The sequence below is a fragment of the Pagrus major genome, chromosome 6 (assembly GCF_040436345.1).
Source record: "Pagrus major chromosome 6, Pma_NU_1.0".
Taxonomy (NCBI): Eukaryota; Metazoa; Chordata; class Actinopteri; order Spariformes; family Sparidae; genus Pagrus; species Pagrus major.
This window is the reverse complement of record NC_133220.1, coordinates 19,463,397-19,491,198: the sequence shown is the minus strand read 5'-3', so window position 1 is coordinate 19,491,198 and position 27,802 is coordinate 19,463,397. Positions and strand designations below refer to the sequence as shown.

At 42.0% G+C, this 27,802-nt stretch overlaps 2 protein-coding genes across 2 annotated transcripts in view; one reads left to right on the top strand and one right to left on the bottom strand.

Moving 5' to 3' along the window:
• Nucleotides 1-84: 84 nt before the first annotated feature.
• Nucleotides 85-16,592, top strand: dstyk (dual serine/threonine and tyrosine protein kinase). The gene is made up of 14 exons (XM_073468997.1): nucleotides 85-1,265; nucleotides 2,645-3,054; nucleotides 6,486-6,992; nucleotides 7,155-7,350; nucleotides 9,133-9,371; nucleotides 9,745-9,828; nucleotides 9,914-10,090; nucleotides 12,299-12,428; nucleotides 12,766-12,922; nucleotides 13,493-13,625; nucleotides 13,728-13,841; nucleotides 15,092-15,206; nucleotides 15,472-15,606; nucleotides 15,969-16,592. Exons 1-14 carry the CDS (start codon nucleotides 1,061-1,063, stop codon nucleotides 16,154-16,156), a joined length of 2,790 nt encoding a protein of 929 aa, XP_073325098.1. The 5' UTR covers nucleotides 85-1,060; the 3' UTR covers nucleotides 16,157-16,592.
• A 3,337-nt stretch (nucleotides 16,593-19,929) lies between these two features.
• celsr2 (cadherin, EGF LAG seven-pass G-type receptor 2) overlaps nucleotides 19,930-27,802 on the bottom strand; it is a 65,117-nt gene continuing 57,244 nt past the window's right edge. Inside the window, exons 20-33 of the mRNA XM_073468745.1 lie at nucleotides 27,136-27,454; nucleotides 26,661-26,828; nucleotides 26,359-26,482; nucleotides 26,054-26,254; nucleotides 25,791-25,965; nucleotides 25,441-25,553; nucleotides 25,153-25,235; nucleotides 23,860-23,986; nucleotides 23,662-23,772; nucleotides 22,645-22,775; nucleotides 22,479-22,564; nucleotides 22,023-22,397; nucleotides 21,657-21,870; nucleotides 19,930-20,011 (exon numbers count right to left, since the gene is read on the bottom strand). Of these exons, the coding sequence (XP_073324846.1) occupies nucleotides 19,990-20,011; nucleotides 21,657-21,870; nucleotides 22,023-22,397; nucleotides 22,479-22,564; nucleotides 22,645-22,775; nucleotides 23,662-23,772; nucleotides 23,860-23,986; nucleotides 25,153-25,235; nucleotides 25,441-25,553; nucleotides 25,791-25,965; nucleotides 26,054-26,254; nucleotides 26,359-26,482; nucleotides 26,661-26,828; nucleotides 27,136-27,454 (2,249 nt within the window). The 3' untranslated portion in view covers nucleotides 19,930-19,989. The remainder of the gene's footprint in view (nucleotides 20,012-21,656; nucleotides 21,871-22,022; nucleotides 22,398-22,478; nucleotides 22,565-22,644; nucleotides 22,776-23,661; nucleotides 23,773-23,859; nucleotides 23,987-25,152; nucleotides 25,236-25,440; nucleotides 25,554-25,790; nucleotides 25,966-26,053; nucleotides 26,255-26,358; nucleotides 26,483-26,660; nucleotides 26,829-27,135; nucleotides 27,455-27,802) is intronic.

Here is a 27,802-nt window from a genome sequence, read left to right as displayed (position 1 = left end):
CAAACGCATATTGCCTACATTTCCCAGGGTGCAGCGCGTCATCCCGAACCCCGCCCTTTCCTCTCCCTAACTTTGTCTGTGTCGACTTTCTGTTTTGCAGTGATTTGATTGCTTGGCCCCAGCTATGTGATTTGGTTCGGACACACCTCGCCCTGCACCACCACCACCACCACCACCACCGACCCTCCTCTTCATCGTCATCACCGAAAGACAAAACGGTGATCTTTATTTAAGGTGTGTTGTCGTCGCTCTCCGCGGTGGAAGAAGATGTCCGCTGGTTTCTCCGGGCCGGAGCCAGTTTAGGAAGATCTTTCCCCCCCCCGTCGGAGTCTCATCAGGAAAACCCGGACGTTTTTGTCGCGCTCATCCTGTTGTCATCTAGAGGCAACTGTCAGGGTCTTAAACACGGAGCTGCACGGATGTGAAGCGGTGCCCTGGACTGTTTACGTGAAGTTAAAGGATATGTCTGCCGTGCCAGGCCAAGGCGAGGACGGGCAGGGGATGCCCTCTGGCTAGCAGCGCTAACGTTTTCTGGACCACAAGCTAGTTAGGTCGCAAAACACAGCAGGCTACTTAGCACGTTATTGTGGACTCGGTGCTTTTTTCTTTTTTTTTTTAACACACTCCTCAGTTTGCAGGCAGACGGTCAGACAGTTTGAACTAGAAGAGGGCAGCTAACACAAGATGCCGAAATAGCGGTTAGCTTATCGTTAAAATCTCGTCGCGAGCTGATAAGACTGAAGTTATCTTGCGTTGGAGCAACGGCGTTCAGCTAGCTAGCTTCAACATCATAACAACAACAACACAACAAATGCCTAGCCTTTATTCATTGACACTACACACTGTAGGGACTGCTGACTGTCCAGCGCTAACACACTAATGTTAATAATAAGTCGCAGCAAAGAGAAGTAAACAAAGGTGTCTCTTTGACTGATTCAGGAGGATGGACAAGCATGACTACTAACTAACGAGCAAGTAACAAAAAGTAAAAAGGTGTGATATCAGGGTTTATTGACGCACAGCGAAGAGAGTTCAGTTCAAGGTGTCGAGGAGCAACCTGATGACCATGGAGGGAAATGTGCAACAACAGAAAACGACTCCTCTAGCTAGGGAGCTGATGAAGATATTTAACAGCTACAACAAGCACACCATCCAGCTGAAGAAGAACCTGAAAGAGACTAATTTATTCTTCCGGGAAATAAGGCAAAATTACAGCAATGCTTGTGCATCGACCATGAGCTCGGAGTCAGCTTCTCTGGAGGCAGGTAGGTTTTGAACACATGCAGCTGCAGCAGCTCAACAACCCCTTTCGTGCTGAATACCCATAGCTGTGTTACACTTCTGTGTCCTGTAGTGAAACAAAAGGAACAAATGGCTGCTGCCAAGTGAAGAAAAAAGCTTTAATAAGGGTTAGGAAAACTAAAGAGATTAAGCCCCCTCTCTGAAGCATGAGAAGACTGAAGTGCATCAAATATGCTGAGATTTCTGCACCCACAAGCTGGCTGAGAGCTGTAGACATCAGACACTTTTTCTTTTATTTTGCATTAAATGTGCCTCATGTGTTTGTCAATAACTAGGTGTACTGTCAGCATATTTTAGTGGCTTTGAGTCCAACTTAAAAATGAGTGTATGGTTCACTGTTACATATTGATGTATCACACTTCTCCATTACAACCACCCCAGACTAAGATTGCTTTGTAAAATGTTTTTCACTGCTCTGTGATGAGTACTTCCTTGAAACACAGCTTTAACACACAGTAGTGATGGTATGCAGATAAATTGTAATACATCACAGCTACCGGAGTGGCTAGTATGCTGAGAGGGTTAAAATGATTTTCCTCAGTGTTGAATGAACAATGTTAATCTTAAGATTAGCCATAATCAACAGAAAAATGAGACTGTAATGTTGCCTTTCATGGGCAAAGCTAACCCGTGTCTTCACCTGCTAACCAGATTCATCTAGCAAATGTATTGGTTACACTTAGGCCACTTATCTGGACAAAAATGTGCATCACATGATGCAGAAAGATCCTACAATACTTCTTGATCTGATGTTTTGGTTATGCATAGATCTGCACTGACTGTTCAGCATAGTCTATCCACTTCGTGCAAGTCATGCCGTCAAATGCTCTGCACAGGTCTGTCTGAAACAATAGGGTTTAGTGCGTCATGTTAGGTGATGGGGTGATTATGTGTAGGGGAATGCAAGATTAGAGTTACAGTAAGAACACATGTATGTTTAAAAAGGACTGCACTGGAATAAAAAGTAGGCCATTGCTGCTCTCTTCTCTCTTTTGTTATATAACCTTTTTACACCGTGACTCAGCATCACTGAGGATTATGTCTGATACCCTCAATAATGAGGTTGAATTGGTTCTTCTGTGTGTTCGCCACATCTTAGGGTTAGATCGGGGAATAGTAATCCAAAGAAAAATATCTGATCGGAAATGTTTTAGTATCTCTACAATGGAACAGTGATTGTACTGTATACTCTGGAAATTAAGCTCTGATATAAAGGATACTGTGTCATTGAGTGCCCGAGTGAACAGTGTTGTTTTGGGTTACTGATAAGGCTGAAGATAACCAAGCTCTGTTCTCAGCCACCTCTAAATATCATAAACTGTTTCATCTTCTGTTTCCCCAGGCCAGTTAAGCTGCATCTCTTTCCCGGGCCATGAAGAAGAGTTCCTACGCAACACTGTGGGCGCTGCCCCGTACATCCTGGTACTCGGCCAGGACTGTGCTGCCCGCTACCAGCTGCTCAACTGCCTTCTGGGAGAGAGGCTGTTGCCGCTGGGCCCTGAGGCCGGAGAGGCTTGTGAAGGAGTCCAGGGCACTGTCTGCAAGAGGCGCAAGCTGTGTTTCACCCATGGGAGACAGACGCGGCTGAGTTTGGCGCTGCCCGGCCAGTATGAGCTTGTGCACCAGCTGGCGGCTAACTGCGGCCGCTGGGATACGGTGCCCCGGGAAGACTTGGAGATTCACGAGGAATGCGAGGACCCAGCCCACAGGCTAGCAGAGCTGGAGATCACCCTGCATCATCCACTGCTACAGGTGGGCTTTAAATCACAGAAACCTGCTCTCTCAATATTGTATCCCCTCATAGTTTAAACAAGAAGTTTGACATGAAACCATTTATGTGGTACTGGTCCTTTTTGGCATCACTTTGTTTCCTCTTCTTGGACTTCCACACTTTCACTCAGAGTTTCCATTTACATACAGTAAGGCTTGGCGATGGGACCATGTTGCTCACTGCTTTATTTTTTTGTAGAATAGGGGTGAGCTGAGGCAGAACATTCTTGGATGAGAGATGGTGGTCTCTGGAAGCTTTCACTGGAACCGATATGAGCCACATCAAATGTTGGGATCAGTACATTACTATTTTTTTGTTACAGCTCTATGGCACCCATAGTATCACATAATTAGATTAAATTATTAATTAATGATTAATTAGCAAAAACAGGTGTTCAGTGAATCAACACTAAAATATTTTTGTATATGCACGCATTCTTGCATCGATTGGAGGATACCGCTGCAGACTGATGTGCAGCATGTCAGTTTCAGTTCAGTTATTTCGGTCATGATTTGGAGAATCAATAGCACATTTCTATAGTTGGAGAGGAAACTTCAGGTAAAGCCAAAGCCTTTGCAAGGTCCTGCATATTCTTTGAGCATGTCTGTGAAATATCCCATGACAAGAACAGATTAAATGACATTACAGTCATCACTGAGAAAATTCATATTGTGATGCTATAATGATGCAATGAGGTTTGGAGGAGTTTTAGGGACATTAGTTGAGGAAAAGTCATTTTATTCACAATGCACTTAAATTAGTGCTGGTGTTGTGTGGAAAACAACATCTTTGTGCTCACACAGCTTAGCAGTAACAGATTACAGAGCAGAGCTGATTATTTCCTGTGTTGTTCAGTGTTTAACTTTACCTGATTTGTGCTACTCTTAAGAAATGCATTCTTTTCCAGTTGCTTTTCTCACGTTCAGGTTTTGCGCTCTTCTTTAAAACAGATTCACAGGTTACCGATGAAGTTATGTGAAAAAGGAAGAATTGTTTGGCCGCAATGGTATGGACCTTAAAATCACACTGTCTTGTGGGAGTGAATTGATTAAGCATGGTGTAACGATTGTAGTCATTCCTTCTCATGTGTGACACGAGGAAATTAGCGCCTAATCCTTTAGACCAAGGCCTCTGAGCGAGCGTCACAAAACCTCAGAAACTAGGCCTCACTCTGCCTCAGAGCAGCCCACCCGCCCAACCCCCTTACGTAATGCTACGGGTCTGGTGCGATTCACATGACTAGGTCATGTTAAAAAATCCCAAACCCTTTGCTGTGATGAAGTTGCCATGGTTACCACTGAATTCTGGGACACTGCTTGTTTGGTAGGTTACAGAAAACGATTTGGTTTTTAGTTTTGTAAAAGTCAGGATTTTGTGTGAGCTGTGTCGAAGAAAAAAAACACAGATCACAACTGTTTTTAACCATAAAAATCAGTTTGTGGTAATTTTTGACACACATTATACACATAAACATTAACTGCATCTTCAAAAGCGCACATTAATACTCCAATTAGTATTGTGGAATAACTCAAATTAGACTTGCATTACATTGCATTGTTTGCATGAGATTCTTCATTGTCTGTCATTGTTTTAACAGTGTGTTGGTATAGCTGAGATAAGTTCTTACATTGCTGCTTCAAGGTCCATCAGAGTCCGATCTCTAAAACAGATCAGCGTTATAGGTGAACACCTGGAAAGAAAATGTCTGGAAGTAAATCCAGTCATTTTCACAAGTGACTCTGAAAGGCGGTGACACCTGCAATCCCTTATTTGGGTCAGAAAGTTGGTCACACTTGAGAGCACCTCAGAGACTTTAACAGCAGAGTTATTGTTTGTAATATTATCATGCTTTATCATAGATGAGAGACAGAATGATTGAATGTTTTTGAAGTTCTTTTTTTTACTTAAGTCTGCTGCTTTCAAAGAAAATTAAATAATCTAAAACTTGGAATAGTTGTGAATCCACAATTTTTCATCAGCCAGGCAGTTAAAAGTAAGTCGGTCGCAAACTAAAGCAGTGTCAGTCTTTATGTTTCTGCTGAATGAAAAAGAGTTGAACATGTTTAGGTTGGAGTAAACAAAGGCACAGAATCTCTCTGCTCACTGTGGTATTCACACACTCCTGCAATAATCACAGTAGACTGTTTTAGAGGCCAACAGATGAGAACCGACTTAATTAACGTTCTCTTCATCCTCGAGTTTACCCATGCTTCCAGGCTCAACTTAAGCAGCCAGATGACATAAAAGGCGCTATCCTATCACCACATTTCTAAAATACTTTTGAGGTACACATTCTGTTATGTTCATATCCATCGCTCTATGAATTCGCATGAGGAAGTCTGCTTGTTAGCGAAGACCTGTGATATTAGCAGTCACGCTTAAAATATGCTAATGCTAAAAATGATATTTTCTTACATGGCTGTTTGTCTTGACTGTGGCACTTTGTAGAGCTGGGTCAGACGGATGCATTAATACTGACACTGAGAAACAAAATAGTAGCTTCAAAACAGGCCACAGACATTTCCTTGAAGGGTTGTTGTTGAAAAGGAACTACATTGAGCCAATTCAAACATTAAATTGATTCTGATTGGTTGTGAACAAAATGTTTGCAGGCTATCTTTGTTCCAAAGAGACTGCTCAGATGGGCTCCGCTCTTGTTTCTTGGAGACAGGACTGACTGTCTCCTTTGTGCAGCTGCGGGTCATTTTTGCCTCTTTTCTCTGGCTGTCTTTTCCCTCGTCATGGTCTCCCTCTCAAGCTGTCTCTGAGTCTATTTTTGTTAATGTCGTTATTTATCAAGGGTTAAGAAAACCTTTTGAGTTGTGTCATGTTTCTGCCCTGTCGCAGACTTTCCCAAGACCAGCACAAATATTTATTTACCATTCTGTGTTCAGGAATAGAAGGAGCATGTGATGTGTGTGTACTTGTTCTTTTCTTCCTGTGGCAGTGGTATCCGTGTGAACATTTTCTGCCGTAAATTGGTTGGCTGAAATCTTAATTGTAACAGCTAAGCTAAACACGTTAGCGCGCACCCTGTTGGAAGTTGGTGCACGAGATCGACCAAGCTTTGAGGGTGTAAATAAAATCTTAAAAAGTGTTTATGGGACAATATATCATTCAACAAAAGTATTTATCGTGACAGGCCAAAGCAGCTTTAAATTCCCTTTACCTTCATTTTTTGTTCAATGGCAGGCTGCAGCAAAAATGTGGCAACTAAATACAGTGGTATCCTTCTAGTGGTGTCTGCATGGCTGAATTTCACTCAGAGTAAATGTCAAAATTAGTTTTTGTTTGATTTGGGTCAGCTGGGCTTTTTTACAGAACCTCATTTCCTAATAATTTCCTGTATATAAACCAAATTGCTTGAAATGAAAGTAACATTTCCTATTGTTTCTTTGTGTTTCGTCCTCAGGAAGCAAAGGTCATGGTGGTGCCCTGTCCGAGTGTCCAGCCCATAGAAGAAGCCCTGGAAGACTGTACTCGTAACGTGATCCCCATCATACTTTACGCCATCAACCAGGACTCTCTAAGCACAGAGCAGGCGGCTGAGCTCTGGAAGGTCAAAGAGATGCTCTCCTTTCCCATCTGTTTTGTTCGTATCCCTGACACCATACCAGCAGCCTCCCCAGAACCTGGCCGCCGTGCCGAGAAGGAAAAGGAGAGGGAGAAGAGCGCCCTCCATAAGCAGCTTCTCTCCCTCGGCTTCCTCAGTGGCCCGACAGGAAACTGCTCCTGTGGCGCCCCTACACAGATGCCCACACCAGGTGCCAAACCCCAGAGCATGCTGGGTGAGGCTTTCGAAAGACTGCATCGGTTGCTGGTGCCTTTTACTCGCCAAGTGCTTCAGAACCAACAGGTGGAGGCCGCCAACCTGCTTAATGGGATTCATTGTCGCTGTCTAGATCTCTTCATTAACCAGGTAAGAGGATGATACAAGTCTGTGATTGTTTCACTGCTTCATCGTCGTGTGATAGTAGTTAATCCCACTGCAAGAGCTGCTTAGTTTCAGTCTGCTTTGACCCAGTGAGCCCGTGAAAAATCACCAACAGACCGTTGTTCCTTCTGCTCCCCTTCCCTGCAGGCCTTTGACATGCAGAGGGACCTGCAGATAACGCCACGCAGGCTGGAGTACACTCGTGAGAAAGAGGGTGAACTCTTCACCTCCCTCATGGCCATCGCAAACCGCAAACAGGAGGAGATGAAGGAGATGATTGTGGAGACACTGAGCAGCATGAAGGAGCAGCTGCTGGAGGACGCTGCCAACCTGGAGTTTACAGGTTAGTGAGCACTTTGGATAAACGCCACGAGGCAGGTGGGGTTTCCTCCCTGTGGTTGTTTAAGATTTTCCATATTATTTATGAAGATATCGATCTCGAAAACATTATAAATGGTCTTGTCTGGCCAGCAAAGTTAATTTATAGATTTCTGTCTCTGCTGCTGTCAGACTTCTTAGAAAAAGCAAAGAATTTTTGGCATGCTTACTACACACACTCACTATTGAGTTATGTTTTTACAGCTCACATGCTTCAGATTGTGACTTCAAATTAAGCAGACAAAGCTGTGATCCTTTTTAAATGTTTTAATTTACTTGCTTTTTTTCCATAAAGACATTTCTGACATTGTTTGGATTCAATCCAGAAGTGAAGTGGTCTGATGTTATTATGAAAAAGTTTTTTAAACTCTGAAAAAGTGATTTAATCTCTTCACTTAAGCCCCTGTTTGAAAATACATGAGCAGTTGTTTTCTCCTCTTGAGATGCACAAAATCATATCATTGAATCTGCAATTTCACATTGGATCACTCAGAAATGACCACATGTGTGGCTTTTTATCTTTTATGCTCTTACATCTTCAACTTAATGAGAAAATATTCCCTCTTTATTATTTTACAATTGCTGAAAATGTCTGGCTCGTGGTACCCAGACTTTTTTCATTTTGTCTGTTTAGGATTTGTGACCTTTGTGTCTTTGAGGGAGTTGAAGCAGACAACTAACTTGTCTTTATTGGGTTTTCTAGTCTGTAGCATGAATTACCTCTTTACTGTCTTTAGACTCTAGTCAGACCTACAGACACATTGCTGAGTCAGCTGCATTTCACAATCTGCCCATAAATTTTTCACCGTCTCTGGTCGAGAGTAGCTGAGAAAGGCCTTTCACTGGTTATTGTGTTCTGCTTCTTTCCGTTCTGTACAGTTCTCCAGAATTAGTTTGGAAAATTTGTCATCCATTTTCTGGAAGCAAAACCATCAAAACAGAACACATGAAAATCACTCTTCATGCAATACGAGTGATCCGAAAATAGATAACCTCAAGTTACTGGTTCTGAATGTACACTCAATTGGCACTTCACAAGGCACACATAGCTTAAACTAACAGTCCTGCAATAAAATCTCCCTTCATGAAGGTAATGATGTTAAGTTTTTGTTGTGTTATGTTTGTTTGCTTGTTGGTTGGCTTGTCAGCAGGATTACACAAAAAATATTAATTCCATGAAACCTGGATGGAGGATGGGTCTCAACCCAGAATAGACCCCATTTACTTTTTCGTTAATTTCTTGGGGAATAATGCATGGATCTTGATGGAAAAAAAATCAGGCGTGTTTAGGTGGCTGGTATCTATGAGTGAGTATAATTTGGATCAAGAGGATTTAAATATGTTTTATGTGACACTGGCTCAGGCTCGATTGAATTAAGGTGGACTGTAGGACCTTGGCGGAGGTATGCGCTCTAGGTGTTGATTTAACTTTGTGGTTGGTTCGGAAGCCGCAGTTTGTTGTTCTGTTGAGTTATATTGTGTTATACAGAGGTGTTTCTATTTTTTTGTCCACCCCTTTTATATCAATCAGTGTAGAATAAAAAAAACCAAACACTTCTCTGTATTATGCAATTAAGGGCTCGGCGATGTCGACTTAAAATAATATTGTGATAATAATTGATTGAAAGTGACTTCCATACTAATATCTGACAACACTGATTAATGAGTATTTCTCTGTAGCGCTTGGTTACATACAGTGCATCTTAACCCGTCAAACTCTCCATCTCTTTCTTTCTGTCAATTGCAGACATCATTGTAACAACTAATGGAGAACCTGTTACGTCAAAGGAGATCAAATCTTGCATCCACCAGATCCAGGAGCTGATAGTAGTCCGTTTGAATCAGGCCGTGGCGAATAAGCTCATCAGCTCTGTGGACTATTTGAGGGAGAGCTTCGTAGGAACTCTTGAGCGATGTCTCAACAGTCTGGAGAAGTCTCACATCGAATCCTCTGTCCACAATATCACTTCCAATCACCTCAAACAGGTTTGTTAAAAAAAACACAAAACAGGATCTCTATTTAGTGCGCTTGTTAAGATTAAGTATGAAAATGTTTAAATGTGTTGTCAGATGAATCAACAGCCCTGTTCTGTCTCCTCTCTCCACTATTTATTTAACCATTTATACTTAAGTGTGAACTAACAGAAGTAAACCAAACAAAGGGTTCAACATGGGGTCACACAGATGCTCAGAAGCAGAATAAATATTCAAATAAACAAAGAAACATTTAAAGAAGAATTTGTAAACCTCATTATCCTGCATCAACGCCACTTAACTTCAGTGCCAGAGGCCTCGGATGACATTTACTGGTACTTTGTGTGTTTTCCTGCACATTTACTTAATTTTCTTTCTGTCCCAGTTATTAAATGCTGCCTATCATGTAGAGGTCACCTTTACTTCAGGATCCTCTGTCACGAGACTCTTCTGGGAGCAAATCAAGCAGGTCAGAGTCGAATGAATTTCAGCCGGTTTCAAACAGCGTGGTGACTTAACCCTAACCCTAACCCCACTCTGTGTCTCGTTTCTAGATAATCCACAGGATAACGTTCGTGAACCCTCCTGCCATCACGCCAGAGTGGAAGCGGAAAGTGGCCCAGGACGCCATAGAAAGTCTCAGTGCTGCCAAACTAGCCAGAAGCATCTGCTCCCAGTTCAGAACCCGCCTCAACAGCTCCCATGAGGCCTTTGCAGCATCTCTACGCCAGGTGAACTCTTCCTCTTTCTTGTAGTTCTGTGCCCTGTTGTATTCCTACTTTTCGTTAAATATATAACTTAAAAACTCTTTTTTCCCTGACCATATAATTTGTTGTTCACTGTTCTATCATATTTTATTAATTTTTTGTTAGGTTGTTCTTATGAAGTATTAAAGGTAGCCAGATTAAGCTTATAGGCTTCAGTTTACACCTCTTTTTGGTCATAAAATATTATATTTGATTAAAACATTTTTTTAATAATGATTTAGTAGGATTTAACCACATTGAAGGGTCTCATTGGAACTTCAGTTTTGTGCTGAAAGCCACCCATTAGTTTACGCTAGCTACTGTTGCTCTCTGTTAGCGGAGCAGAGAGAGGCACTCGAGACCCTACATAAATTCTACCCGAGTCCTCACAAAGAAATCCACAGTCCAGCAGCATTAAACAACTTAAACTAATCGTCCACAGGCTTTTGTAGGCAACTGAGAGAGACGGGGTAGGTCTGATTTTTCACGTCACGTTACAATCTGCTCATGGCCAATAAAAAACTGATGAACACATGTAAATTGTTAGAAATTGCTAAATAGAGCCCCTTTAAGGCTGGTTTCAGATCAAATCAGGTGGTGTGGCGTAAACGCAGGTCTTCCCATTCATTTTAATGAGGGCAGTCTGTTTTGGCTGTGGCTGTGTTGGCTGCAGGGAGTTCTGCAAAAAACATGCAGTTGGCTTCAGCGAAAAAGTTGGAGCCACCTCAGCTTTTGGAGAAACGCAGCCAGACACTATGTTTATTGTAGCTTTGAATGAGTGTGACATTAATCACCTGAGCAGAAAAAAAGGTTTGTGCTAATTCTTTGTTGATTCACTTGAGCGGTTTGGAAGACAAATATTGTCTTATATTTTTTCGAATAGACTACATTGCTTCATTAAACTGTGTGAAATCCCCGTCATGCCCTCAATGTCCTCTCTATAGAGAGCTTTTATTGGCTCTCAGGCGCCGCACAGCTCGTGCTACAGCGTATTTATTTCTCTTCACATGAAATGTTTTGCCTTTTAAGCTCCGATATGCTAATTGCTGCGACCTCCTCCATGAGGTCCTTGACAAATCCTTTTCAGTCAAATTGCTGTGATGAGAATCATCACATGACTTGCAGTGTGTGTCACATCACTGGCTGCATTTCCATGCTCGCTAATTCTTCACTCCTAATGCAGTTACACAAATACACTGGCTGATCGTGGCAGTCTTATGGAAGACATGATTTGGCAATGCTTTGTATGTGCAGGGCTCTTGACTTACAGAAATATCCTAATTTCATTTATTTATTTGACTGAGTGCCCTGCAAAAAAGTCAACCCAATAAAATAACATTATACTACTGTCACATTCCTGTCTGTGACTAACAGAGGCAGAAACTCTGGCCTGCAGTATGTTGGTATGCAGTTTGTCACAGAGGAGCTCTTGAATGTGCAAAGTAGAGAGAATTGTCAGAGGAAAGCTTTCCTCATCGCACAGGAATTTAAAAGCAGGATCATTTTTACTGTAGTGAAAAGATGACAAAGACAAGATCTAAGATCCCCCACTTTGCAACAATGTGGGTCAGATTTTCAGGCATCTGTTTATACCCATTTTCCTTTGGTTCAGTGCGCTCCTGCACATTAGAGATTCTGCTTTCAGACCTGACTCGGTTTGTTGACAACATGCTGCATGCAAACTATCATATTTTATCATTTCTATCAAAGCAGACTTGGTGGCAGTTCAGTTCAGAGTAGACAAAAACAAAAAAAAATCACCACCTACATACATTTGGTGCCTCACTCTCAGGGTTGCAGTGTAGTGAGCAAACTTCCCAACATGTTTGTTCTCATGTTGACTTTAAAGTTAAAGCTCAGCGCAAAGTAAACACTGGCGATGAGAACTCAACAAAAAAAATGAAATACATCGAGGAGTGACTCGATGTGCATTAACCAGTCTGACAAATGACGACATCGCCACAGAGGTCAAAGGCAGCTGGCCTGAAGTCAGTGAGAACGTGACAGTTTTAGATGCAACAGGATGGACCAAGAACATGCAGTTCAGACACACTCAGAAATAAAATCACAACTGCAAAAACATAAACCACCATTTTGCAAAAATGAAATAACCGTTAACAAATGAAACCAGTCACTTAGCAGCTGCTGTTAATGCTAACCATGAGATGTAATGTCATGTGTTTGTGTTCGTAGCTGGAGGAAGGGCACACGGGGCGACTGGAGCGCACTGAGGACCTGTGGCTGCGTGTGAGAAAGGACCACGCCCCACGGCTGGCCCGCCTGTCCCTGGAGAGCCGCTCCCTCAGAGATGTGCTGCTACACGGTGAGTCACCACCAAACCCTCCCATTGTTCACACACATCAAGTGAAACTGCTCCACTAACAACAACATACCGTTTACTTTTGATTATGCTAATTGTATCTATTGCTCACGGCCATTTATGACCTTTAATATCTCCACCAGACCTCTGCTCCGTTTAAAAAAAACAAACAAACTACTGGACATGAGATGTCTCCTACTTCGCTGTCAAGTCATGAACTTAGATTTAAGCTGAACACAGAAAAACTTCCCCTTTTAGCTCAGTGAAGCTCAAATTTTGAATCGAGTAACAGTCAGCAAATCACATTTTCGAGGCTCACGACTGCATTGTTTTCTGACAGGCAAGCCTAAACTGGGGCGAGAGCTGGGTCGGGGCCAGTACGGAGTCGTGTACCTGTGTGACAGCTGGGGAGGACGCTACCCGTGCGCCTTAAAGTCTGTGGTACCACCTGACGATAAACACTGGAACGACCTGGCTTTGGAGTTTCACTACACGAGGTGAGTTAGTGAGAGTGAGCGTGTAAACATCACACACGCAGACAGCTGCTGTGGTGTGGTCTCAACAGCTGTGTGTCTAAAACTTATTTTAATTCTTCACACTGAACACTCGTCACAGCTGGCTGTGTATTTTACTGACACTGTGAGGTGTGCATGTGAATTTTCAAGCAGCTTGAGCAAGTCTTAAAAGTGGATTTATCAAGAGCAGAACTCTATTCAGTGGACTTGACAGCTGACTTGTTATAAAGGCCAAACTCCACCCACTGTACAAAAACTAGTTTTGACTGTTGAAGCCTCGAGGCGGTTCTGTGTCATCATGGCAAACGTGCCAGCTTGTCTTATTAATGCTCACCTGCTCCAACTGCCATAAACCTGAGGAATGCAGGACTGAGGCTGCGTCACGTGGACAAACATTCATCAATATTCTGTCACTTCAACAGAAAAAGTGGTTGTGTTATGATAATATGACAGGCTGCCATTGTAAAAAATAATATGTTCCTAATGACTTGCCTGATTAAATGAAGGACAAATAAAATAAATAAAAATATAAATTAACCATTTTTCCTTCAGGACTCTGCCCAAGCATGAGCGTCTCGTCGACCTGCACGGCTCTGTAATCGATTACACCTACGGAGGCGGCTCCAGCATCGCCGTGCTGCTCATCATGGAGCGGCTGCACAGGGACCTCTATACAGGCCTGAAGGTGACTTGATGATGCAGTGATTAGAAACAGACATGTGTTACTTAAACACAAACTTAATCTTCCATCTCACTCTTTCTACTTTTCTGTCTTCGTCTCTGCCAGGCTGGCTTATCACTGAGGGAGAGACTTCAGATCGCTCTGGATGTGGTGGAAGGGATCCGCTTCCTGCACGGTCAGGGCCTCCTGCACCGAGACATAAAGCTAAAAAATGTTCTGGTAAGATCAGCACAAGTATAGAGCCTATGACTTCTGAGGTGTTTTCTGTTTCTGTGCTTTGCTTTTATGAGCACAGATGGGTGACAAATTAAAGGAAAAACCAACATAAAGTGTCACAGTAAGGTGTTTGGGTTAAGATCTGGTGACTGTGAAGGCTGCATCATATCATTTTCACACTCATCAAACCATTCAGTGAACCCTCATGACCCATGGATGGGGGCATTGTCATCCTGGAAGAGACCACTCCCATCAGGTTAGAAATGTTTCGTTATAGGATAAAAGTGATCATGCAGAACAACTTTGTATTGATTTGCAGTGACCCTCTCCCTAGAGGGACAAGTGGACTCAAACCATGCCCCCCGCAGCGTAACAGAGCCACCTTTTGTAATGTTTCTCCACTCATTTATTCAGGTTTTTCCTTTAATTCGTCACCATGTCTGTACTAGATGTATCACAACACCGCAGGGATGAACTATACAATGACGTATACAATTGGCCCAGTATAACTTTTACTTCATTTTTCTGACACACCTGCTGTTAATCACTTCAACACAGTAGCTGAACAATAGAGCCGGGGACCCAGCTCAAACTTTATGAACAACATTTAAACATTGTAGATATAAATGATTCACTATCTAGCTCCTACAGTGTGTATTTCTCACCGTAAACTGACTCATAGATTTCTTTTGGGGGATATTTCAGATGATAGTGATGTTTTCACACCAGCTGCCATCTTATTCTACTATCTGAACATCAGAAACTAAAGATGTTGGAGATCAACGGTAGTCTTGGTATCATGCAAAGCTTTTTGTTTTCTTGTTTATATTAAAGAACAGACCTGCAACTTTTAAAGATACACTATGCATGATTTCCCTAAAAACAATATATAGACTCATAACAAAGTAACCCCTCACAATCATCACTTATGACCGATAGAAGTGTGTGTGTGTCTGCAGAGAGCCCTCTGCCCCTCTTCTCTTAGTATTTTGCTATGTTCAGGACATTTCTGAGTGACAGAGATTCAAGACAAAGATGGTTGATTGTTGGGTGTCATTCCCAGGTCGTTCAGTACTGACGCTTCGTGCTGGTGGCTCGCCACACCAAAGTGTTTAAAACAAACTTTAAATGGTGTGTTTAAAGACAGCACCTGACAAATCCCTTTAAGTTCTTACAACAGCTTCTGATTGATACTAATATTTTCCTGGAAAAGAAAATTGTTATATGCACTCTTTTAATTAATTTTTTTCCAGTTGGACAAACAGAATCGTGCAAAGATCACAGACCTGGGCTTCTGTAAACCAGAGGCCATGATGTCTGGCAGCATCGTTGGAACGCCCATCCACATGGCTCCAGAGCTGTTCACAGGTACGTCACTGAGCGGTCACACGGGCCATAATTTAATCACAGCTTCAAACTGTTTAAATGGTCACAGCTGTGTGAACAAGCAGCTACTGGTGGCTCACAAAAGTGTGTTTACATTCTTGAGGGGAAAACCATGTTACGTGAACTGTTACGGACGAAATCTCATAAGAGGAGGAATTATGTCTTATGTCATCATTGTACCCAATTGTGCAGGAATGTTGTGAGATGTTCAAAGGTTTTCTCTCCATTGTGACGCTTCTCCTCACAGGAAAGTATGATAACTCTGTGGATGTCTACGCCTTCGGGATCCTTTTCTGGTACCTCTGCACTGGTTCAGTGAAACTCCCAGAAGCCTTTGAGAAATGCTCCAGTAAGGACCAGCTCTGGAATAACGTTAAAAAAGGTAAACAAACATAAACAGAACGCTTTCACACCTGCAGCTCAATTCGTTCGGGCTGGACCAAGTAAAATACAAGTTATTGACTTTTTTACAAACTCTCACTGATTGGACAGTTTTGTTGATCCTTATAACTCATACAGAACGCTTTCTTGACGGTAAATGCGCAGTTAAAATCACATCTACTGTCAAAACATCTTGTGGTTGGTTGGTTTGCTTTTAAACCACAATGAACCACACCAGTTTGCTTGTAAGCAGGCCAGCACCCTCCTTTTCAAGCGGTCTCTCTATCATGTAGACGAATAGAAATGGAAAACATGTCAGTCTTCAAACACTAAGCCTTGACGTCTCACTTGTGTCGTCTCCAGGAGCCAGGCCCGAGCGGTTGTCCAGTTTCGACGAGGAGTGCTGGCAGCTGATGGAGGCCTGCTGGAACGGGGACCCTTCCCAAAGGCCGCTGCTCGGTATTGTGGAGCCCAGCCTGCAAAGCATCATGGTCCGGCTCTGCAAATGCGGCTCGGAGCAGAAAAGCAGCAGCCTGGAGGACTCAAACTGAAAACACTCCAGACAAACTAACACCCGACCAGCCGGCTCCCGACCAGGAAAGTGTTTTGTATTTATGAGGAACGGAGAAGAGAAGGTGACCGGTGAACAACGTTCGAGCTGTCCTCCTCGTTCACAGTCGTTGGATTTACATTATTTATGAGGAGTTGATACAGACCAGGAAGTTTGCAAATATGTGTGTTTTATTGTTTGTGCGTTGTGTATTTGTATACAAACTCTACAGTCTGCTTTCGTCGTAGCTGCCGTGCTAATTGCTACTTGGTCATAGGATTATTACTAGATGCAAATTGTTTTAAAAGTAGTCCATTCACAGTATTATGAAAAAAATATAAATATATAAAAGATTAATTTTAGATTGTATTTAAACTGAACATGTCTGCATCTATACAAATACATCTTTTTTTAATAAAATGATCTGTTACAACACATGACTGCCTGTGAAGCTGTTCATTAACTGGTTTATGACTGTGTGACCGTCATGACGGTCACTGTGTGACTGAGGGAAGAAAGTTTTACTGTTTTATTCTCTACATGTGAATCAGAGGTTTACGACCTTTTTGTCTCGTGACTCCTTAATACAAAGGAAGGAATGTCTCTTGCGACACCTCGTCACTGGTTTTATATGCCCCCGGGTATGACCATTTCAACTGATGAGTGGTTTTGTTTTCTTTGTGTTTTGTCTGAGTAGCTTTTAGAAGCTTAGATTGAATTTTTGAGAAATTTGAAAGCAGAAATTTGAGAAAAGTCTGTAAAAATACATGAAATTTTGTGCTGCTTTCTGTCCTGTAAATCATCTTTTGAGCCTTCAGGTGACTGGGGATGCACAGTAATATCGACACGTCATCTGTATCGCCACATAAATGCTTTAAAATAAACTATCGGTATTAGAAATGAACATATCTGCAGCTGGTAAGCCCACACTTTAACTTAAATGTTGAAGTAATTTTCTTATTTTTGACGACAACAGTTCACATATGTTGATTCCGCTACAGGAGAGACTTAATGTGCTCTGCTATTAGGTGGATGAAAATCTGCATACATCTGCATTCGCAATCGACCAAAATGAGATTTTTCTTTGGAAATCACTGCTCTGAAATGCACAAAATTCTGGAAAATGCACATTTTAAGTCGTTTCAACGAGTAACAAGTTCAGCAAACAATTTGTGAAAGAAATGGAGCTCACTTTGCAGCACCGGGTACTCTGTGATGGCAAATCTGGAGCATGTGAACCCTCTTCTACAAAGTAAGTGTTTTCAACTATAAGATCTCGTGCTAAACCTTACTTCATTAATGGATAATTAAATTTAAAAAATTTCCATTAAATATAAATAAACTCTTCATGGTTTAGTAATTATTTATCCAGTTGAATGAAACTTTCTCTTTGATGGTTACGGATGAGTTGATTAATCAAAGATAAGTTTATAAATTAGTAATGACAGTAATCAGCACTCCGCTGATGCTCTCTGAGAGTGATGTTTAATTAAATGTTGACTTTGTGTTTCCATTTCAGAGGCAGCTGCAGCTCAGCAGAAGGAATAAACGACCGGTTGTAGTGAAGAGAGCGTCTCGCTCAGCGCTGCACACAGGAGTGGTTGTGTTTGAAAGACAAGGAACACAGATGAGCAGCTCTGGCACCACCTAGTGAGTTTTTATGCCTCGTTGCCTGTTCTTGTCTTGTTTTGTCCAGACCTGAAGCCTCCATGTTGAAGGTGTAACATTTTTCAGGATTAAATATTTTAGACTTTCTCCCTCAAACTCCTTCAACCATGAGAAGAGTGTAAAAGACACTTCTTAAAAACAGACCGAGAGATTTTTTTTGTCAGCAGCCTGCTCTTAAATTTATTTTATATAAGAATTGTGCAAGAGTTTGTGTTTTCACAAATGAAAAAGGTCAATTAAAGGATTAGTTCGAGAAAATGAAGATTCAGTCATTAACACAAAACATCAAATTGTCATTTTTATGTATCAGTTTCTGTACAGCCTCAACTAATGAGATATGTTGTGCTGCACAGATGTGCTGGTAGGTTGGATTTGTAACCTTTGGACAGAGTGAGGCTAGTTTTCAGTCTTCATGCAAAGCTGTAGCTTAATATTTAATTGTATTAACTTTTTTTTACCAAACGTTCTGCCAGAAAGTTAATACGTGTAATTTTCTCAAAATCTTTTACTTTCACCTTCAGCTGCGAAACTACAGATTCAAGTGAAATGTATTTATTGACATAAAGAGGCTGATTTCTAGTTTGTAACCTGGTAATTTATAGCAAGTATCTGATTGTTCCGCCGGTACAGTAGCGGGATGTAACCTTGATATGATGCAAAATAAATCATACAATAAAAAAAAAAGAAGAAATAAACACCACAAGATCTTGGCACTGATAAAATTGAGGTAAGAGGGGGGAGGAAATGGTAGAAAAAAGTTTAATCAGTAAAAACAGGAGCGTCAGAGTCAAAGAGACAATTCTCTGTGGGGACACCAGAGTTGATATGATTGACCTGGTAGTGTTGATTCTTATGGCATCAATTCTATACATTAAATTCATATGGTTGGTAAAATGGCATCCACAAATATCACATCAACTTGAACTGAAAGTAGTAACTAAGGTAAAAGATATTTCCTCGAGTCTCAAGAACAATTCCTAAAAAACAGGGAAGTTTACATATTTACTTACATTTAAAGATATGTCCTCGGTTCATTTACAGGCCACTCTGTACAGTAGAAATGGATTACAGCTCAAATAGTATTACAGCACAATTTCAGATGTATTTTCGTTATTTTACAAACGACAAAAGCTCCGTAGCTAATCTATAAAATACAGCTGTTTTAGTCACTGAACTCGAATGAATGCGTTCAACGATGAAAAATGAGAGCGCTTTTAACGTCCATATAAAATGTGCCCTCAGTGATTTACAAAAACAAACAAACAAAAAAAAAAAGATGTATCAAAAGTCCTTTTGAGTCCTTTTAAGGTCTGCACATGCAGGTTTCCCTCCTGGAAGGCTGAGCAGTGCAGAAGGCGGCGAGTCCGCTGCCTCTGGAAACTTCCTTCATGAGTGAGAAATAGCTTATACGGAGCATCCATCAGCAGGCAGGTACCGTTCTTTCTTCCTTGTTTTAAAGTTCAGAAATCCTCCGAGTCTGTGGACGACCTGCACTCGACCATTTTTGCCTCTTGGACATTTCAGGCAATAACCTGAGTCTGAACTCCTCCAACGTCAGACTGGCACAAACACCAACAGAAATGTAAGCAGGCGAACGAGGAAGATGTCACAAAGTAGTGATGCATGAAAAAAAAAGGAGATTCCCTGAATGTTTGCAAGTCTACAACTAAATGACCCACCCAAAAACAAAACAAAACAAAAACATGACCTCTTTATTGTTCCACAGTCTTCAAAACAAAATATATATCCTGGAACAAAAATAACACTACAAAAATTAAAATAAAAGAATCGACCACCAACGCATCCTGGTGGTAATTAAAAAAAAGTGCATTGCTTCAAGTATGTAAACAAAATGATTCTTTAAAGGGACAGTGAGACTCGTTCTGTCAGTGTGCGTGAGCCCGGGCCAGTGCAGTGACTCCTGAGGTTTGGCACACATGTATGAACTCACACACACACACACACACACACACACACACACACACACATACACACTCACACAATACAACACACACACACTTCTTCAGAGGATCATGATGACGACAGGGAATTCCTTCTTTTTCCACATTTTGTTTTTAAAGGAGAAGTCCAGTGACCCCAGTTTGCAGTCAGTGTTGAGGAAGGAGGCTCTATGACCTGCAAAGACACACCCCTCCGTCAGCGCGGTCACATGGTGGTGTTGCAGTGGCTGCTGGGAGAACAGGGTGGTGCATGGAGGAGGAGGAGGTGGTGGGTGGATTCAGGATGGATGGAGAGGAATGCAGCGCAAAACGAGAAAGAACACAAAAAGAAAAAAAATGAACAAGTGAGGCGATGAAACACTTCCACACAGACACACACAGACACACACACACAGGTGTGAGTGGTGACAGATGCTGAAATGATGCACCAATCTGAAGACAGTGATCCTGATTGTTGTGAATGAGGATCAGAGCTTCATGGGATAAAATTAAAGAATAAAAATCTATGATTTTTGGAAAGAGAGAAGGAGCAAAGAAGGTTGATTAGTTCACTACAGTTTAGAGTTTTACTGTAAATTAGACTCAAGAATCGAGCATTGTAAAGTTTCTTTGATGAACGCCCTCATCACGAGGGACATAGATATACACGGAAATGTTTTGACCAGACGTGGTCCTGTTTGAGTCTCTGATCTCCACTTTATACTCACCGCTCATCTGCAGCAGTAACTAAGCTTTGATTTCGTAGTGCATCTGCAGCTTTTCTATAAGTGCAGCAAAAGCCTCACTCAGGGTATAAATAGTTCTTGCTGATCACAGATAATTCTGGTAGATATTTAAAATATTACTCTATTTTTTATTCTTGGCAAAACAGAGGCTCTCTCTCCTCACCCTCTTGGAAACCATCACCACTTTTTGTTGGAAAACTTTCTAAGAATCGAGAGCGGGCATCAAATATCAGATTTATCAGGCTGTTCTTGATTTGAATCAAAATTTTGCCAATTTTAAACTTTCCTGTAGGCAAACAACAGCTTCTTGCATTAGTCACATGATATAAATGTTTGTTAATATATAAAATATATATTTACATTTCTCAAAGTAATATATCACAGAAGTGTTGATTGGGTATTTATTCAGAAACCTGGGCGCTGTGTTTATTATTAATACAATTAATTATTATATTTCTGCTTAGAGAAGCAATAAATCGACTATACTTTCATACAATGCCCACATGTATTTGCTTTAAAGGTACAATATGTAGTTTTGAGCAAGAAATTTGAACCAGAAGAGAAAAATCTTCATTAATGGATTTTCATGATGGAAAAACAAACTACAACATCATTTCATACTGTTTTACTGTGTTTATATTAGCACGACGCTGCTAAGTTGCCACTTTTCTAGCTTCAAACTGCGTTCACAACAGAGCAACAGATGGACGACGTCTGTGTGCTACATGAATGAGCAGTGAGTACAAAACAGAGAAATACAGAACTGGTCCTTTAACAGGGATGGATAAAGCAGCTGTCAGTAATCCATCCAGAACACGTACAATACATGTTACTTTATCACTACATTCTCAGGTCCAATTATTAAATCTGTTTAGATCCCTGCACACTGTTTGATAGCAGGATGGGCTCTGTCTTCATTTGGTTTAACACTGAAGATAATCAGGTGGATGTGAGACAGACCACAAGCAATGAAAACAACAATCAGTGAGGACAGCGGCACGAGTCGTAGTTTGACGCAGACATTTGAGGGAAACACTGAATGACTCACAGTGATACGACACTAGACGAGCTGACAGGTGGAAAAACAACACTGTCCATGCTGGTGTCTGATATTGTTCTGTGTCTGTCGTCTTGTGTTAACACTCACTCTGATCCTGATGAGTCACCGTCCACCGTCCCCGCCTTGATGCTCATGGCGACACCGTTCAGCTGATCCGGCAGGTTGGCTTTAGCCGGCGCGGCTCGACTCTCGCTGGAGGAGGATCCCTGCGGAGACGCCGTGCCGGGGATGAGCTCGTTGTGGATGCGGTTGAGACCGTTCCTCTCTACAATCGGAGACAGCTGCTTCTTCTTTAGGATCCCTGCGCAGGGAGAAAACAATATGTGACGTCTTTTTGAAAAAAGAAAAATGCAGTTATACTTGTTCCATGTTATTGTTTTTTTTAATACATGTGTCATTATCTTGAAACAACTCCAAACTCCTGCAGGTGTTTTGTGTCAGGCTGAACTTTACCTTTGTGTGGGTGGGCGTTGAGGTTTGGCAGACTGGGCAGCAGCGTCATCATGGTGTCATGCATCCTGCCGTCTGAAAATGTTCGGGCGTCACGTCCCAGACTCAGCTCTGGATTGGCCAGAGCGTCCCCCTTCAGTCTGTCTGTACCTGCGAGCTCACTGTCACCGCTCACTGCTGTTGCATAATCCATAGGCCAGTGCATCTTACTCAAACCGTTGTCTGGTCTCTTGCCCGTATTAGATGCCAGGTTTTCCCAGCATTCCTCGGGGGGGAGTGGACCCTCCTCGTCCTCGCTGTCAGACGAGTGCGTGGAGGCGTAGGAGCCGCTCTGGTCGTCCTCTAGAGACAGGTCGCTGTCCGAGTCGCTGTCACAATCTACACACAGACAGAGGAGAGGTTGATGTCGTCGTATCATTACAGTTAAACGTAATGAGCGAGACTGAAGAGAAATAATACCATCCAAGCGCTCTTTAGTTTCATGGAAGAGTGACGCGTGGTCGTTCAGAGCGATGTGCGCCTGACTGTTACTGAGCCCGTCGTCCCTGAAAAGATACAAAAGATCCGTTTAAAGCTGCTCCCGTCACTCTGTCAGGTCATGCAACATCTTCATCTTTAACCTTACCTGAGGACAAACGGCACGTAGCTCTGCTGGCTCTTTCCGCTCTGCATGGTGCCGTTCAGAGACACACTGGAGTCTCCAAAGGGAAGGTGGTACAACCGGCCGTCCATGTAGTTAGCGTTGCATTTGTAGCCCTACAGAGGCGAGGAGAGCAAATATGAGTGTTTTAAGAATCAAACAACACCCGTACAGAATTAACAGTTGGAGCTGCCGATAAATAACACACACTTTGAGTAAAATGCTGAATGGATTGGTCTTATTATATATTTCTTATCATTAATAAATCCCATAAGAACACTGTATATATATTGGAGAAGTTAAAACCTCCTGACATCCTTCTGTCTGTGGATATGAGAGCAAAGAAAGTTTATAACAATTAAAGTTTTTTAAAAAGCAAATCACCTCATTGTTAAATTTAAACACTTATTAACAATAAATGTGAAACATTTTGCTTTAAAAAAACCATCTATCTGATTTCATGCTGTTTAAATTTCCCTCCCAAAACTAATTTTTTTTTCTCATGTGAAGAGTGCAGCGTCGCTTATCTGAACTTTGCTCTCTTGGATCATGGGATTGACAGATTCCTTTAGGCTCAATTGATTATCCTTCACAGCTTTGTGGTTCAAGTTTGAATCTTTCACCCTGAATGTTTCTGGATTCAACCAATCTAATTTGAATTGCATGTTTTTTGGATCTAAAATGACAGATTCAGTCTGAACAACTTAAAGTTTTTTGACAAAAGAGGGACATCTGGACACTTGCTCCACTTGAAGTGACCTCACGAAATAACTTTTCTTTGCTTCCATATAAGCCTCAAGCTCCTTGGACTCTACTCAAGATAATAAAACAGGTCACAAATATTAATGTTCATTCTTTAAAAAAAGGCTAGTAATTCCCTAAAACAGCTTGTGTGTGTGTGTGTCTCCGTGTTGTGTGTGTGTGTGTGTCAGCAGCTCCCAACATGTAACTAAAGCTGTCTGACTGAGTGAATTTTCTCAGAGTTTCCGGTGAGGGACTCACTGAGGCCTTGGATTTGATCATGTGATCTGGGCGCTTGCGGCTGCAGCAGTACTTCATGGCATTCCTCGCCTCCTTATTGAAGACAATGCGGAAGAAGAAAACAAAGGGACCCTGGACGACAGAGGAAGAGAAGAGGGTGAGAAAAAAACACAGAAAGAACCTGTGAATACGATTTTAGAGGGCAAGTGGAGGGCTCACCTGGACACAGTTGAAGCCAGCGAACAGGTAGTGGAAGATGATCATGTCGCTGTTGACGGAGAGCAGCGCCAGAAAACATGTGACCGAAACCAGCAAGAGAACGCCACATGCGGTCTTCAGGCCCGAGCTGCAGAGTATGAATCACATGAGGGGGAACAGAGAGAAGTTATTGAGGAGCTGTCAGGACGATTTCTGTGCATTCACTGAACTGTAGATGGAGCTTAATGATAAAAGTGCACCGAAGCGGCAACATCAGGAGAAACAGAGCTGCACATTGTCTCATGAGGAGCTGTTTTCACCATCGTCTGTTATTTAGTGAATCAGTCATTTGCCAGTTACTTACATTTTAAAAAGCCACAACAGAGAATGTATAACACGGCTGCATCTTCTATTTTTTTATTAATGATTTATTGTTTTGTTGATCAAATATCAAAAAGCAATTTGAAAATGCCATGTATGACTTTGCATAGTCCACAGTGATGTCCTCAGTCTTGTTTTGTTTGAATAAAAGTCCTATCATTCCCTTTTTTAAGTTTACTTTCATATCTGATGAAGAGAAGCATTAAAACAAGCAACTTGACAGGCTGGAAACTGTTTCCAGCCTGCGTTTTTTGAAAAAGTTATTTTTCTTGTGAGATGACTGACACGCTTATTCAATTATCAAAATAGCTGATCAGCTCTAATGTTTCCTAGAAAACCCCCTGGGGTGGAAAAAAAAGACTCAATGAACACTAAACAAACCCAAACTGAAGTTAAGAGTTCAGATTGTCTAGTTTGGATTTTTTTTGAGGCTTTGTTGCAAAATCTGTGGTCTGATTTTGTGCATTTTTGAACATCAAGAAGAAACAGCCGGAACATTTTCTCATTGATTACGCCACAGATTTGTTTTGTGCTTACTCTGTGGTTTTATTGTTAATAAACTGTCACTCTAGTGCAGCTGCTGTAGCTTCTCAATGTTTAAAATGTAAACATTTTGACGCACAATATGGGTCATATACAAAAGCTTTTTCCCGTTGTGTCTTTTTATATGAGCCTCTCTGTCTCAAGTAGTCCAGCAGGGACAGAGTATTGAGAGAGAAGGTTGGATCTGATGTCAGTGTTATTAAATGCTAATGGGAATTTAAATATCGACATCCTTTAAATGGTTAGTCGAGTTCTTCTGGTTTAAATAGAAAGTTTGAGGTTAGGATTTTTCTCCCACCTGACAAAGCCTAAAATACTTTAACAAAATGACTCTAAAGAAGGCATGTGTGAACACTGAACAGTGTTTGATGAAAACGTCGGGACACTCACACACGCGGCTCCTTCTTCTCCATGCTGTGGTGTCTCAGTGTGCAGGACGCTCTGGACGACAGGATGTACAGGAAGATGTTCATCTGTGGACACAATAAAAAAAAAAACGCATCACTGCTGACATCAAGACAGGACTTTTACTTTGCAACAGAGTACTTCTACTTAAGTATCAGATCTGAATACTTCACCACTGTTGTTGTGTCAATATCTGTAAACCTTCAGGGCCAAACAACACAGATGCACACTGCTGTTAACGTGCGTCTACATGAGTCGATCGCTGGGACTCACCGATGCCACCATGGCGATGGGTCCAGCAAAACTCCAGATGAGAGTGTCGTACATCGACAGCCAACAGAAGTCTGGGTTCCCGTAGCCTTCAGGGTCCAGTCCCACCGCCAGACCTGCAGAAAGACAGGAGCATCAGAGGTATGTCAGAAAGCAACTCTATTACCATGAAGCCATCTGTTGTTATTATTTACTCAACTTTTATTTATTTAATTTTTTTTTACGTTAAGAATCAAGTTGAGTATTTAAGATACTAAACGACAAAAACTGGATGCAGAAACTTTCCAGGCCCCTCCCCCTGTGTACCTCAGGTACTTTTCTGTGCTTTTAAGTGAAATCATGAGGGTTCAGACCTGTGATGAAGGCGGGCACTCCCCAGCCAATCAGGTAGTAGAATCTCATGGGTCCGTAGTTGATGTCTCGCACTTCGCTGATCATGCGGTAGACGTGCAGCCCCTCCAGGAAGAGCCAGGAGAACGTGCAGAGGTAGAAGAAGTGCAGCAGGATGGCGATGACCGTGCACACAAACTGAATAAAAAAACAGAGCCGGATGATTAAAGAGATAAACAGAAACATTAAAAAATAAAGTCGAACAGATGTAAAACTAAGTGAATACCGGGTTGTCTGCCTGGTTGATGCCCAGGATGAAGATGAGCTCAGAGAGGAAAAGCGCGGTTGCTCCGTTGTTGATGATACTCGTCTTGTTGCACTGCATGGCTCTCAGACAGAGGAGGAAGATGGTGGTGAGGAAGAGGAAGCTTAGCGTCACTCCCACTGTGCTCCATGTCAGGATTTTGATTGGAAGAATCTCTCCGTTCTGACACAAACATCACGATTAGGAAAGGAAGAAAAGTTTGAGTTAGAGAAGAGTGATGATACGTGTTGTTTAATAAAAAAGTTAAGTGTTTGGTTGTCACTCACCTCCCTCCTGGAGATGTCCATGAGCACGGCGAAGCTGGTCATGTGATAACACTGACAGCTGATGTGGGTGCTGTTTCTGAAAACCACCTCGCAGCCCTTCGCCGACCAGCCGCCGTGTCCAGCACTGAAATGTATACAAAGATGACACGACAGTGTGAGAATGACTCAACTTCATGCAGCTTCATCTTCAGCTTTGTGTGTGTGTGTGTGTGTGTGTGTGTGTGTGTGTGTGTGTGTGTGTGTGTGTGTGTGTGTGTGTGTGTGTGTGTGTGTGTGTGTGTGTGTGTGTGTGTGGTGCTCACAGTATGGAGTGGTTCCAGAAGACACAGATGGGTTTAGAGCGCTCCTCAGTGGTGACCAGGCGGAACTGCACAGTGATGGGCTTGTCCAGCGTGTGCTGCAGCAGCTCGTCATTGTCGTGGACGGTGATACTGACCACCGGCGTGTTGATGACCGGACGCTTCGGCACCCTGATGACAACAAAGAAAATAAAACCACAGGATTAAAGGCATGAGTTCAGGGAACAGTTTTAATTCTGTTGCTCTTGGCAGAGTGAACATTATTTATATTCCCTTTAAAAATGTAAATAAAAGTAAATATTTAAGTAAATAAAAGTCTCTTTATTTGGACCTTGACAGATAATCATGTCCCTGCCATCATTTTGTGTCTGTTTCTGTGCTATCAATCAAAAAATGGCTCCCCCCCCCCCCAAAAAAAAGAGACAGATTTAACTACTAAATCACAGAACATCTTGTTAGTTTTATTATTCGTTCTCACCGCAGACTCCTCTTGTCAGGATCGTAGCTCTCTGGTAGCAGCGAGGCCAGGCTGTGGAAGATGATCACACTGGCGATGGCGTCCTGCTGGCTGTCATCAGGGTGGCGTCTCTTCCTGTTGGCAGAGCGGTTCCTCATCGAGGTCTCTGGGAAGACGTCCAGGTGCCTGTGGCCCTTTGTGTCCACAGGTGGTTGGAAGACAGAATCGGGCAGCGTGACAGCCGTCTCTAGGTCAGCAGGACGGGGGCCCCTCAGGGACTGGTACCGCGGGAGTTTGGCTCCGGCGAAATTCATCTTTTTCAGACGATCCACAGAGATGACTGAGAAGAAAAACACACGCAGAGTCAGAGGTGTAGAAGAAGAAACCCGCTTTAATCAGATCACTGCAGGATTATTCTGTAGCTCACCATGATCTCTGACCAGGATTTTGAAATGCTAAATTATGTCTTTTACACAGTTAATTTTTCATCAAACTGTTGAATTAAACTGTGTTTTAGTAAATGTTATCTCTCTACAACTGGTCTGAATACTGTTTCAGAGACTTCTTCACACTAGAATGAGTTTATTTCTGGTAGAAAATAATAAACTCCTAAATAAATTTTAATTTGATCATATTTAACACTATGCTGTGCAGAAAAGTACCTGTAAATATCTGTGATTTAAGGAGT